Source organism: Aulostomus chinensis, chromosome 23, assembly GCF_037954235.1.
Source record: "Aulostomus chinensis isolate RoL2024-O1b breed Wild chromosome 23, RoL_Achi_v1.0, whole genome shotgun sequence".
Classification (NCBI taxonomy): Eukaryota; Metazoa; Chordata; class Actinopteri; order Syngnathiformes; family Aulostomidae; genus Aulostomus; species Aulostomus chinensis.
Window position 1 is genome coordinate 9,994,596 of NC_141342.1, and position 12,492 is coordinate 10,007,087.

At 41.3% G+C, this 12,492-nt stretch overlaps 1 protein-coding gene across 5 annotated transcripts in view; it reads right to left on the bottom strand.

Moving 5' to 3' along the window:
- mpp2b (MAGUK p55 scaffold protein 2b) overlaps window positions 1-12,492 on the bottom strand; it is a 37,552-nt gene that overhangs the window by 13,378 nt on the left and 11,682 nt on the right. The window contains exons 1-2 of one of the 5 annotated variants that reach the window (XM_086196119.1): window positions 9,973-10,127; window positions 1,879-1,979 (exon numbers count right to left, since the gene is read on the bottom strand). In XM_086196119.1, coding sequence (XP_086052245.1) covers window positions 1,879-1,979; window positions 9,973-10,063 — 192 coding nt within the window. In that variant the 5' untranslated portion in view covers window positions 10,064-10,127. Of the gene's footprint in view, window positions 1-1,878; window positions 1,980-2,622; window positions 2,642-4,041; window positions 4,061-8,176; window positions 8,620-9,972; window positions 10,128-12,492 lie in introns of those variants that run through there. The other 4 variants (XM_086196122.1, XM_086196120.1, XM_086196123.1 and 1 more) reach the window with 4 other exon arrangements.

Consider the following 12,492-nt stretch of genomic DNA (forward strand, 5'->3'; position numbering starts at 1 on the left):
AAAATCAAATCCCTTATGATGTTCGCGTCCTGTTTAAATAAGATCAAAAAAAGAAAAGTGCTGAAATTGCTTAAAGCTTCTGGAATCAAACTTAACAAGTAAAAACAGTGCGAGTGATGAGACTGCTGATGTGGTAGGAGAGCTGTGAAGCCACTGTTAGTCTCTTTATATTTGGGGTTTGATCTGAATTTTGCTGCTTGTGAACCATGAGATTGCCTCTGAAAACCAAATGCTTCTGTAATTTACATTTTCAATTTATGAGAAAATAATGAAGCAGGACCATTAAAATGGAAATGTGATTGAACTGGATGATTTTCATCTTCTTCTTCTTTTTTTGAATAATTACTGCAAAGTGAAATTTACAATTTAAATGTAATAAAAGGGTTCGACTTTTAAGTTTTGATCATTTTAAAAATGCAAATCTCTGTGAAAACAATGGTTTCTTTTTCTGCATTATGTGCTTATTTATGAAAAGCAGGAGCAAATCATGGTATTACAATTTTAAAATTAAACTATGTACAGGAAATTGTTTCGTGAGCTGTAAACTAAAGGATATGCCTTTACTGGGACGAAACACACTGATGCTGGTGTTAATATTGACTTTTTCTCTCCAGGAGCAGAGAAGCCAGAAGCAGCTCCGCAAAGGAGAGTAATGTGAAGGCTACTGGTTTGATCCCCCGGCTTCCATGGATCATGTCCAAGTGTCCTTGAGCAAGATTCCCAACCCCTAATTTCTCCTAATGAGCTGGTGGGCAGCTCACACGGTAGCCTCCGCCATCAGTCTGTTTGTGTGAATGGGTGAAGAGTCAATGCTCTAAAGCACTTCAAGCACCACTATGCATGAGAAAGGCCTCACTTAATAAATGAAGCCCATTTACTATTTCGAAATATCTAAAAATCTGCATATCAAGTGCTGAAAATGGCTTGACATGTCATCTACAGTTTTATATCAGCTCTGAGCCTGTGAGGTAGTCCACTGTTGTGTGCCATGACTTTTATATATTTATATAATAACTAATGGTAACGGCATCTTATCTGCTGCGCAGTGAGCATCCTCTCCTCTGTCAGGGCTGGGTGCTCCTGTTCTCACCCTGGGGTGGGGGGCCTGTGAAACCGCATTCATTTTCTAATCGAGAAACATCATTCACAGGAGTTTGCAATAGATTTAAGATGGATGTCAGCAAATGCAGCAAAGCGAATGAGTTCAGCTCAAATTGATTTACTCCTGTTCACGTCATGGGGCTCTGGAGGTTCTGCTTTACTTCACCACTACAGCATAAGTGCGGGGCATCGTACTGTGTCTGAGAATATTTGTACTTTCTTTGGAAAAAAAACATTCACACCTCAGCCCTGCCAGCTTCTCTCAACACTGTGCCCACTTTTTTTTTTATTATTCAACAAAATACATAGAATGCATCTAATTAATGGTCACTACTCAGCAGGTCACGCTGAGGTTGGGGCAAAGTTTAAGAATCAGGTTCAGGTCTTGTTAGCTCGGCTGCCTAATTGGCATGGCGCTTTTCAATTCTTTTAGCAGAAATTCAGAGTAGGAAAACAAATTGAAATGAAGGCCCTTCTGTGTTTGTTCTCTGCTGCTGTTGTTGTTTTTGTTTTTTTAATTCCTATGACAACACGTAAATGCAACACACAGGCTATTTTCAGACAGTAAATATTAGCGCAACCTCACCAAGGATGTCAAGCAACAGTGGGGACGTTCCTGTGGAAGCAGTTGTTAGGTACATACAATGTAGGTCAAACAGGGCTGTGATGAGCTGTGGAATGGAAAGCAGCATGTGTAGGTAAAGATAACAGATGAGACGCATGAACGGGACGAGTCAGACTTAATCATCACACACATTCTGCTGTACAGTGTCTCACCATTGGGCTCTCCATGATGCCTTTGAGGAAGATGAGGTCCAGGTCATTGGCAGTTGTAGAGCTCGTGCTGTCACTGAGTGTGTCCAAGGCCTGATGCATGGCTACACACACACACACACACACACACACACACACACACACACACACACACACACACACACAAAGATAACAGATTTATCACGCTTTATTTCCCTATATCTATACAGGAAGGAATAAGCACAAAACTGAAAGAGAGAGCACATTTACTCCACATTAGTGGCTGATAGTGAGGATGCTGAAGTAAAAAGAGAATCCGGGTGAGGAGGGAGAAGGAGTGGGAGCTCCCTTACATCCTCTCCAAAGCAAATTCACCTCTCTCAGTCTGTCCTTTTAAGTCTGTTCATGATCTCCACTTTCTACCGCACACACAAACAAAATCCAGTCGACAAAGTTGCTGACAGAGTAAATATCTTTCCAGTCCACATGCGTGTTTTAATAAACAATCATGTTTCAGTTGCTCTGCAAAGTTGTTTTGCAAAATTGAAAAGAGGTTTTAGATTTTAATGGACTTTACTGTATGTCAATGTTAATCATGTTGTCAAACACAAGAGAAGTTGCCCTATTCTCATCCTGGCTATCATGCAGGAAATGATGAAAAGATAAAAGCCATAGAGGAAACGGAGCCAAAAGATGAGACACCCTTTAAGATTACACAGCCCTTCCGCTCTCACTCTCAATAATTTGATAAGTAAATTCAGTAATTACAAGAGGCTTCCACAGCAAAGACTTGTTTCTTGTCTATTTTCTCTCGAACACCAACTCTCTTCCAGCAGGGGAGTTGCCATATTTGCGCCTGGCAGAGAAAATCAGACCAGCAGGCTCAGCTTACAGGTCCTGCATAATTCTCTTTAATCACCAAAACTGCACAACGGTGTTGCTGCCACGTCGGCGGTTTCCCCAATTTCAGCTCATCTTTGCTTCACTCTGGTAATTTGTATCTAATATTTTTCACAACTTTCTCTCTACTTGTGCTGTTTTAATGTGATTACGTTTCTTTTCATTCTGCTTTTACTGCCACAATCTTCAATCCATCAATCAGAATCAAACTGACCACTGATCCTGCACAGTGCATCAAGGTTGCTGAAAAGGAACAGTCCTGACTTGGATTAAGATGGTAATCTGTGATACTGTCATTATGTGGAAGTCACAGAGGAACAGTGAGGTGTGACTAGAGAATAATGCCCATTTTTCCAGTGCAGTGTGCCTGGGGTTGTTCTATTATTCATAGACATGATTAAAAATCCAACTTGCCCTCTTTCGTAGGTCTTGCTGCCTTTCTTCACACGTTTATAGATAAATGGGCTTCTTTGTTATAATTTTTTCTCACATGCATCAAAAGCAAAGACAACAGAAGCGGCCATTCATTTGAAACATTTACAGAGGAAAAGATCTGAATGGCAGAATTATAAATAGGGTACCTAGATCTAACTTTCTTTTTAAAGTAACCTTTTCTTCAATTTCTCATATATCACTGCAGTCAAATCCATTATCTCTCGCATGAGCCTGCAGAAAGTCCTGACTTGTATCTCTAGCAGTATTTGTCTTGCTCCTGTCTCCTATAGCATGCTGATGCATTGTGATATACTTAGAGAACTTTTCTCATCCTGAGCCATTACAGGTGAGAACTCGGTCAGAAGTCATTTTTTGCTTCAGCAATTCTCAATTCTCGATACTACACACTGTAAATTGATACCAGCAGAGAATCCATTTCGCAGCTAGGAGCTTCGGAGCACAAAAGAAAGACTGGTGTGCAGAACCAGAGAAACTATACGTCATGCAGCACAAAAACCTTGTGCCATGTCTCGTCTTTTCTCAATACACAGCAATTCACTGCTAAGCTTCCACTTCATTTGAGTAGAAAACATATCAAGGAATTCACTCCCAGTTGGACAACAATAAACCAGGTAAACATTGGTTATTTACATCCTGAGAGAAAACATGAAGGTGAAAAGCTACCTTGTCAACATTGAGCAGATTTTTACAAATATAAACTCAGGAGGCCTACAATATCACATCCTAACATTTAGTTTCTTTGCGAGGGTGACAACAGAGGACAGGTAATCACAAGGAAACCAAATTAAAGGTGCTTTTGTCTCTTAAAGTCTCATCTGAGTGCACACTCACCTCCAAGGAGAGTTCCAATTAAACTCAATGTCATGGAGGCAGCCAAACAATCTGTGCTGTTATTGTTTGTGGTTAGAGCACAGCAGGGGAACATGAACCTCTTACCCAGCATTTAGTGAAGGTTGTTCTGTTGCTATGGAGTGGCGGTTAGGGAGCCAGAGGACGAGGGAGAGAGGTACTGAGGGAGGGTGGAGCACACAAGAGGTGTGGAAGACAGATGCGTTGGTGTTTTTGTGTGGTCTTAGCTACAGAGGAGTATGGCCCTGACTTTTTCCACCCCAAATAATATTTGGCTCACTGACACCAATAAAAAAAAAAAACTGAGCGGCACGGTAGTGCAGTAGTTAGCACTGTCGCCTTACAGCAGCTCTGCTCAGCCAGGGGAACCCTGTGCCTGTGTGGGTTCTCTCTGGTACTCCAGCTTCCTCCCACAGTCCAAAGACATCAAGAGGGGACGAGGCTGATTGATACTCTAAATTGACTGTGAGTGTGAATGGTTGTCTGTCTCTATGTGTGACTGGCGTCCCATCCAGGATGAACTCCGCCTCTCACCCAAAGGCTGCTGGGATAGGCTCCACCCCCACCCCCCCACAACCCTTAACAGGATAAGCGGTAGAAAATGGATGGATACATGGATGGATGGTCTTAAACTGTAAATAAGGACCAATTTCAGTAGACAGATGTCCTGATGAGGAAAGAGACAGACCCCTACAAGCAGAGTGTGTTAAAGGCTGATCAAGTTCACAACCAACTACCAACAAAATCACAAATCTCTCACTATCATACTGCTTTAAACCACTTAGCTCAGTAGCGTATTAAAATACAAAGATGTGCAACAAAGGTGAACAAGTTCCTTATTTGATTTTTTCTTAAAAGCACCCTTCAATCTACAACATGAGCTAAACATCCATAACACAGATATTATTTCACTTTCCAAGGACAGTGAAAGTCAAATCCTGCAAAGATCTGCAAATGATGAACCAGGATGCTGTTAATGTGTAAGGTCAGTGTTTTCAGCGGGCAGAATGACTCCTTAATAAAAATCTGCATCGTCACAGACAGGATGCTGTACCTGTGTTTTCTCTCCAAACACTCATTAATATGCTTTTTGTTTCCTGGAAACACTCCAGCCAATTGATGTGGCTGTATATCTTTCTTATTAAAATGACTGTCAAGAGCAGACTGAAGATTTCACTGTAACTCTCTCCCAGCTGGAACATTCACCTCCATATAATGAACACTCGTAAACTTCTGTAGTTAATGAGTAAACTAGAAACATTCCTGCAGAAATTGATTGTGCCTGCTGCTTGAAGTGCACCCAGTGTAGGCATGCATTTGTAGAGCTACACCAACTGTGGTAGGCTATTCGAGAGATATAAAAATATAAATACTGAATCAGGGATTTTCTATAAAGCTCTAAAAAAGATGTGCCCTGTACTCCTCCTCACATTATTTCTAGTTTTGTTCTTGGATGCCTGTATCAGATCATGTTATTTGAGCCCAAGCTAATATTGCTTTTTTACACCAACACATGACAACAAGTCTATCCTGAGTCATTTAGTTCCTGACTTCAGAAAATAGGAACACCAATAAATTTCTCCCAACTGTGTCTCTTAATCTTTTTTTTTTTTTTTTTAAACACAAAATCAAAGACAAGGTTGTTCTACACGACGACCCTAAATGACTAACCTCCCTTCAATGAGCCTCCCCTGAAATTGTCTAGAGCTCACCTGGGTGGTCCGCCTCACACTTAGAGCTTTAAGTCAGACAGTCGTACCTTGGAACAATTAATGTGAATGCACCATCAAACCCATTTATTAAGCTGAGCCCAGTTCAGTTAAAAATTCATGTCTTTTAAGGCAGGAGTGAGAGATAACACATCTATACGAGGCTGTCTAGGCTAACATTAAATACTTCACTTGATCAAACATTCAAATATGTACAAACGCACAATATTAGACTGTAAATCTGAGGGTTATGTGAGGTGGTGTGTGTGTGTGTGTGTGTGTGTGTGTGTGTGTGTGTGTGCGCGTGTGTGTGTGTTTGTTTGTAGCTTGTGCAGGCTGGCCTTCAAAAGAATACTTCTTATCTGGTTCGCATAATTATAGACAGCAAAACACTGCACAGGAGCTGAGTCATGTTCAACTGAAACTTGAAGCCAAATATAGTGTCTTAAATGAACATAATGTACAACAGAAGTTGAAGTCAACTGGATAGGCCAGTTTTGCCAAACCCCATCACTGTGATGCCCAGAGGAAAGGACTAGATTAAATATCTGACCACCTATCAAGTTAATTTTCTGTCGGGGATCTATAAGTGGATACAACCTGACCTGGCCACGGGCTCCACGCCCCTGACTGAGGGAGATTCACTCAGTAATTCCTTTGTACCTGTAGGGGTGAAAATGGTAAATAAATCTTTCGAATCCTCTGAACTATTGAACCAGCGAATTTCTACAGCCATGGTCATGACTAAAATGAAAAGTCCACGTGGAAAATTAAAGTAGATTAAAAAAAAGTGTAAATAGATGTAAATAAGAAAACAGAAACATGTTTCATCATAGCGTTTGTGTAGGAGGGTGGGTGAGTCCAGAACCACTGATTGAATCTGCACGTGAAATTTAAATGGAAACGTCAACAGAAAGACAAGAAGTGCCTGTGTTGCAACATGCTTTTATTCCCTGCATTGTCGATTCTTAGGAGTTCATGGCAGTTGTTGATAAATATGACTGATTATGACGATTAACTTTACATTCCAAAACAAGCCACAGTAAAATCAACACAAACATCAATTAAGGCAGCTGCATCTGTTTGCTTTGGCCATCATATCATGACTTGGGAACATAATAATGGAATTCATTTTCGTATCAAATCACTGTGTGACCTAGTGCATCGGCCCTCTACTGGTCTAACCTCAGGACACACCTTTTATTCTTAATGGCGAATCACAACACATTTCAACAACTCAAAAGTAGATAATTAAAAGTAGCGCAGTGGGGACCATAGACAGAATAAAAAGTCATAGAATATCTCCATGAGAACTCTCTAATGCTCAACCAACATGATCAGCAGGTCAGGTGAAAAAATGTTCCCTCTAAAACAGATTCAATTAGGAGCCTTTGTCGAAAGAACTAACCAAAAAAGTGCAAAGTAGGTGCAACTTTCAGAAATCTAACTCTAACTATAGGTGGATGTACCAGTGGATACCGACTGAATATTGTATCAGTAGCACTTACTCAGCCCTTCAAAAAACTGGCATAACAACAAACTGACAGTATCACTACATTAACGACCTTCCTAACACACTCAACAGCCTCCATGCACTTCATTATACACGTAAGAGAGCCAGTATTTCATGTATTCTGTGTTTTATTTGTATTTCAGCATTCTGACAAATGCTGGAGTGACTGAGGTTTAGCAACAATGCCATGCTATGACTGGATGTGCATCTTGGGAAATACATGTCCTTTAAAATGAAAGTGCAGGATCAAAACGACCTCTTTTTTTTTTTTTTTTTTTGCATTTCACATCTTCATGACACACTCAAACAGCTCTGTAATATCCAAATAAGACCTGCGATATTTATCAAAGGATAAATGTGTGCCAAAAAAACATTCTAAATATGTACTGTAGTACAGTAAAAATATCCCAGCCTTCAACTGGCATTCCGCAGACTGAAAAAAAACCCAAATGAAAATCCCACACGCTATTATTTTTCTGTTTTTCAACCAAAATGATAAGACTGACATAAGAATGAAAATGCCTTCTTACATTGCAAAACATATCGCAACTGCAATATCTGTGAAAATGATTGTAATTAGGTATCTTGACAAATCATTGGGTATGAATCTTGAGAGGAATGTAACACAAGCAAAGACATGTAAGGAAAGAACAAAAGGTCCGTCCTAACAACTGAAATATCATTCTTCTGCAGAGTAAAAACTCTGATATTTCCTATGCATTTCATTGGTATCAGGGTGTAGCATCGTTACTCCTGGGCGAGGACAAGAGGAGGAATTGCAGAAGCAGCGCACAAGCTTGGACGCGCCCGCTAGACTGAACACAAACAGCGAGGAGACAAAATAATCTCTGAATTTCACACAGAAAGTGTAGAGGGGTTAGAATCACTGATATACCTTTAATGATTTATTGGGATGAATTCATATGAACTTCGGATGGCCAATCAGGACGACAGGGGACTTTGAAGCTGCCATTTGAACAATTTCATCACCATGGTGATACTTGCTCCATGCTGGCGTGATATGGGTGCACACTGGATCGTCTTATTAGCTGGCTGAAGGTCACAATAGAGATAACAGTTGTGATATTTGTTGACATTTCTCAAACGGACAGCAGCTCCCATCACAACGCCCCAGGACCACAAAGAGTCTGGACGAGAAATAAATTCATGTGAAGATTTCAGAGACACTACCACAAACAAGTTAACCGACTCAATGCGTTATTGGGCGGCAAACATTTTGACTTTGACTCTTCATCCTTTTCCCCCTGCAGCATTCAATGACAGAACAAATAGACACTGTCAGAGTATGATATGGATGGAATAATTGCCGGTGTCACCACGTTATCATCCAATACCCTGAGCCAGAACAGAACTAAATTGTCAATTTCTCTTGAAACCCAGCAATTACCTTTGACAGTCTAATCCAACCAACACACTTTACTCAATGATCCAACATCTGTATATGAATATGGGTTCATTAGCACAGAAGTCCACACAGATCATTCCTCTGATAGCAAAAGAGTTAGATGAGAGGAGTATGTACTGCATATGTTCATAATGTTGGTATTGATGCGCACGTGTGTGTGTGTGTGTGTGTGTGTGTGTGTGTACAGGGGGTGAAAGTGAAAGAGCCAGAGAGTTATTTGAAGGTTGCAAGTCTGACACTTTCAAACGTGCTGTCTCTGATCAGAACACTGTTGCATATGAATGACCTCCTTACTCATCATGAATGTACAATGCACTGGAGGTATCCTCTCTGTCTGTCTGTCTCTCTCTCTCTCTCTCTCACACACACACACAAGCGCGCACACACACACACAAAAACACACAGAACTGATAGACAGGATGCGAGCACTTTGACAGAAAATGTGATTCATTATGGCTGTCATGCTGTCTTGTCAAGCTACATTACAAAGCAGGGGATATCTTGCAACACAGTATACTGTGTGACATGCAGGCGACTTGGCACTGATGTAATGATGCTTCTAGCTTTAACTGCACTAAAGTGATACCACAAAATAGTTACTTGAATAATGGCTTCCAAAAGTACTCAACATATGCCTTTAACACAGCCGATGACACATGCACAGGTCAACGATGTAAGCAAATAGGAGTCCATAAACACATACAGGCTCACACTCAGAGGATATTACTGTAGTATGCAACAGCATGAAATATTGATGACCACCGTCAATTATGAATAGGCTGTATGGTGTTTTCAATTCTATATTGTGAGCCAATATCTATGCATTATCACTCTCTACTGCAAACATGGGCTTGCTTTTGCACAAAGCACTTCTTCTTTTGACAACTTTATAACTTTGCTCTCGGAGTCCCTCGCCCTCTTTGGCTCTCAGGTCGACAATAAGACTTCACTGTGAATATGATTTTGCTTCTTGACTATCTAGAAGCACCTTGCTATCATTTATTGTAGCATTTCTCGTCTTTGTGGTCTGCTGCCTCAGATTCCTGTACATCACATGCTACCCTGGGTCCAATTCTGTCTCTGATCATTTTCATCACCATCACTCTGGAGGTTTAAACAAACTCAACGGTTCATCTCACCCACACATTGCATTGGTATTCTATCCTCTATTAAACCTGTGACAAAACTCAAACCTGGAGACCTGCTTCAGCAACCATCCTGTATCCTCCACACACCCAGCAGCAGGTAGGGAGCAGTTTTCTTACCTTCTCCCCCCAGCTTGATTTCCAGGCCCTCCAGGGAGTAGGCCGAGTCACCCTCCTCCAGGGAGAGCCTTCCAAACAGGCTGCCAGCCATGGTGAACAACACCTCCCTACAGTACACACACACACAGCAACACACCCAATACTGTATCTAAGGCGGACTGAGATCTCTCCCTCCCTCTCCCTCCCTCTCCCTCTCTCTCCTCCCTCTGCCTAACAGCTCCTGGATCTTTCCTCCCTCTCCACCTGCTCTTGACGTGAATGTGTATAAGCTATGCCTGGCTGACCGTCTTCTCCTCCGCATGAATGAATGCAGGCGAAGAGGGTTGTGTGCAGGAGCAAAGGGAAGAAGGGGAGAGAGGTATGGGGAGTGGGGAAGGAGGAGGGAGGGAAGTATGATGCTTTCTCTGGGAGGAGGAAGAAAAGGAGGCAGGATGATTCTCCTCCAGGCTTCCCTGTGGGGGTTAACTGGGGGAAAGAGCAGCAGAGGGTTGGCTGGTGAGAAGGAGATTGGTCAAGGAGGCGGTGCGTAGGGAACAGTTTCATAGCAATAAACCCTCCCTGACTGACATCACAGACACAGCTACAAACACAGCCAGCTTTGTAAATGCACAATACAGGGAAATTTACATTTGTCCGTTCAGCCCTTAAATCAAGGATATGTATATCAGTGCTTTTGTTGTCAGAAGTTTTGAAATATCTAATTGTTTTGACTAAGAACTGACCCTTCTCTAAACCTTCTGCAAGCCTGTTCAAAAATAGCCTGGCTGAAAATGCTGCTTTTTGAAAAATAATTTAAAAAAATTATGAATTGGTTTGGAAAAGCAATTTACTTTGTGCTACAAAAAGGCATGTCATCTACAACGAGCCCATGACTGACAGATGATTACACATAAAAAAATTCCACACATAATTCAACTGAAACTGTTTTTCTTCCTCTAGCTGAGAGCTGACTCCTGCAGTTTATTACCACATGATGCTCTGAGTTGTAGATTTGACCATCTGTTAAGCCATATACTATGACTCTTTATGTCTCAGACGACTGGCCCTTTACTTTTCAGTCTTTTATGTCTCTATATCAAGGGTCCTCAGCACCGGGTTGACAGGAAATGCAAGGGCAGACGACTATGAGAAAATCCAAGTTAGATTTGTAATATCTGTTTTATGTTTTAAATTATACTGAATACTTATTAAATACTACCACTGAGCTCAATTCTAATCCAGTCTAACCTTCTTAAAGTGAACATCTTGACATTAAAAACTAAAACCATGACTACAGGTCTGCATAGTGTACGTGTACATGCAAAGCTGCCAATAATTTGTGACTGTAAGCAAAGTAAGCAAAATAAATATGCCACTCGAGGTGGCTTGCCAAAAAACAAGATGATGACAGCAATGATGACTGTCAATGCTTCTTCTCTCTGCTGCATCTACTTTTTACCCTTTTTTTGTCTTTTGAGCAAAAAACAGCAAATATGACTTCTTCCCATTTTCATGAATTGTTGATAACGGTGTAGAACACTACCTCAACTGTAATGGAGAGAAGATGGGACTGCACATGTGTAGAGCGCTAAACCAAAGCTACTACACTGTTGTATGATAGAACTGGAAGCACAAGTGTCCACATGCACATGGTTACTATTGCTGAGGCTGAGAGTTACAATAATAATAAAATATCATGTAGGTATTAGTGTTACATCACTTAGTTACTATACTAAGGCTTAAATGTACAATCACACAGTAGCACAGTAGCAGCTGCTTTGAGCTTTAAGTGAGTTAAAATATGTGAGCATTATAGTCACCCATCCATCCATTTTCTTCCACTTATTCCTATATTAAGGGTTGCGGGGGGGGGGGCTGGAGCCTATCCCAGCGTCAACGGACGAGAGGCAGGGTTCACCCTGGACAGGTCACCAGTCCATCGCAGGACCAACACATAGAGACGAACAACCATTCACACTCACCTTCATACCTACGGTCAATTTAGAGTATCAATCAGCCTCGTCCCCTCTTGATGTCTTTGGACTGTGGGAGGAAGCTGGAGTACCAGAGAGAACCCACACAGGAACAGGGAGAACATGCAGACTCCACACAGAAAGATCCTTGCCCGAGCTGGGACTTGAACCCGAAACCTTCTTGCTGTGAGGCGACAGTGCTAACCACTGCACCACCGTGCAGCCCCATTATAGTCACCATTCTAACATTTATTAATTGGCATTTAAAACATTGTACAGTTGTAGGGAATATTATTAGTTTTTAGTCATAACCAGAAATATGGGACAAATTAAAATGAACGGTGATAGTGGTGATCAGCATTGTTATTCCTGTCCATCCTGAGGGGAGACATAAGTGATAATGAGAGGTTACCTGGAGCAGGAGAAAACATTCCTACTGGTTATACTGACGAGTATCACCAAATTCCATGGGATACATCATCTGGGAAGAATGAGTGCCTGTAAAATTTTGTGGCAATGCACGGGACAGTTGTTCTAGAATTCAAGTCTGTACTGACAAGCAACCAAC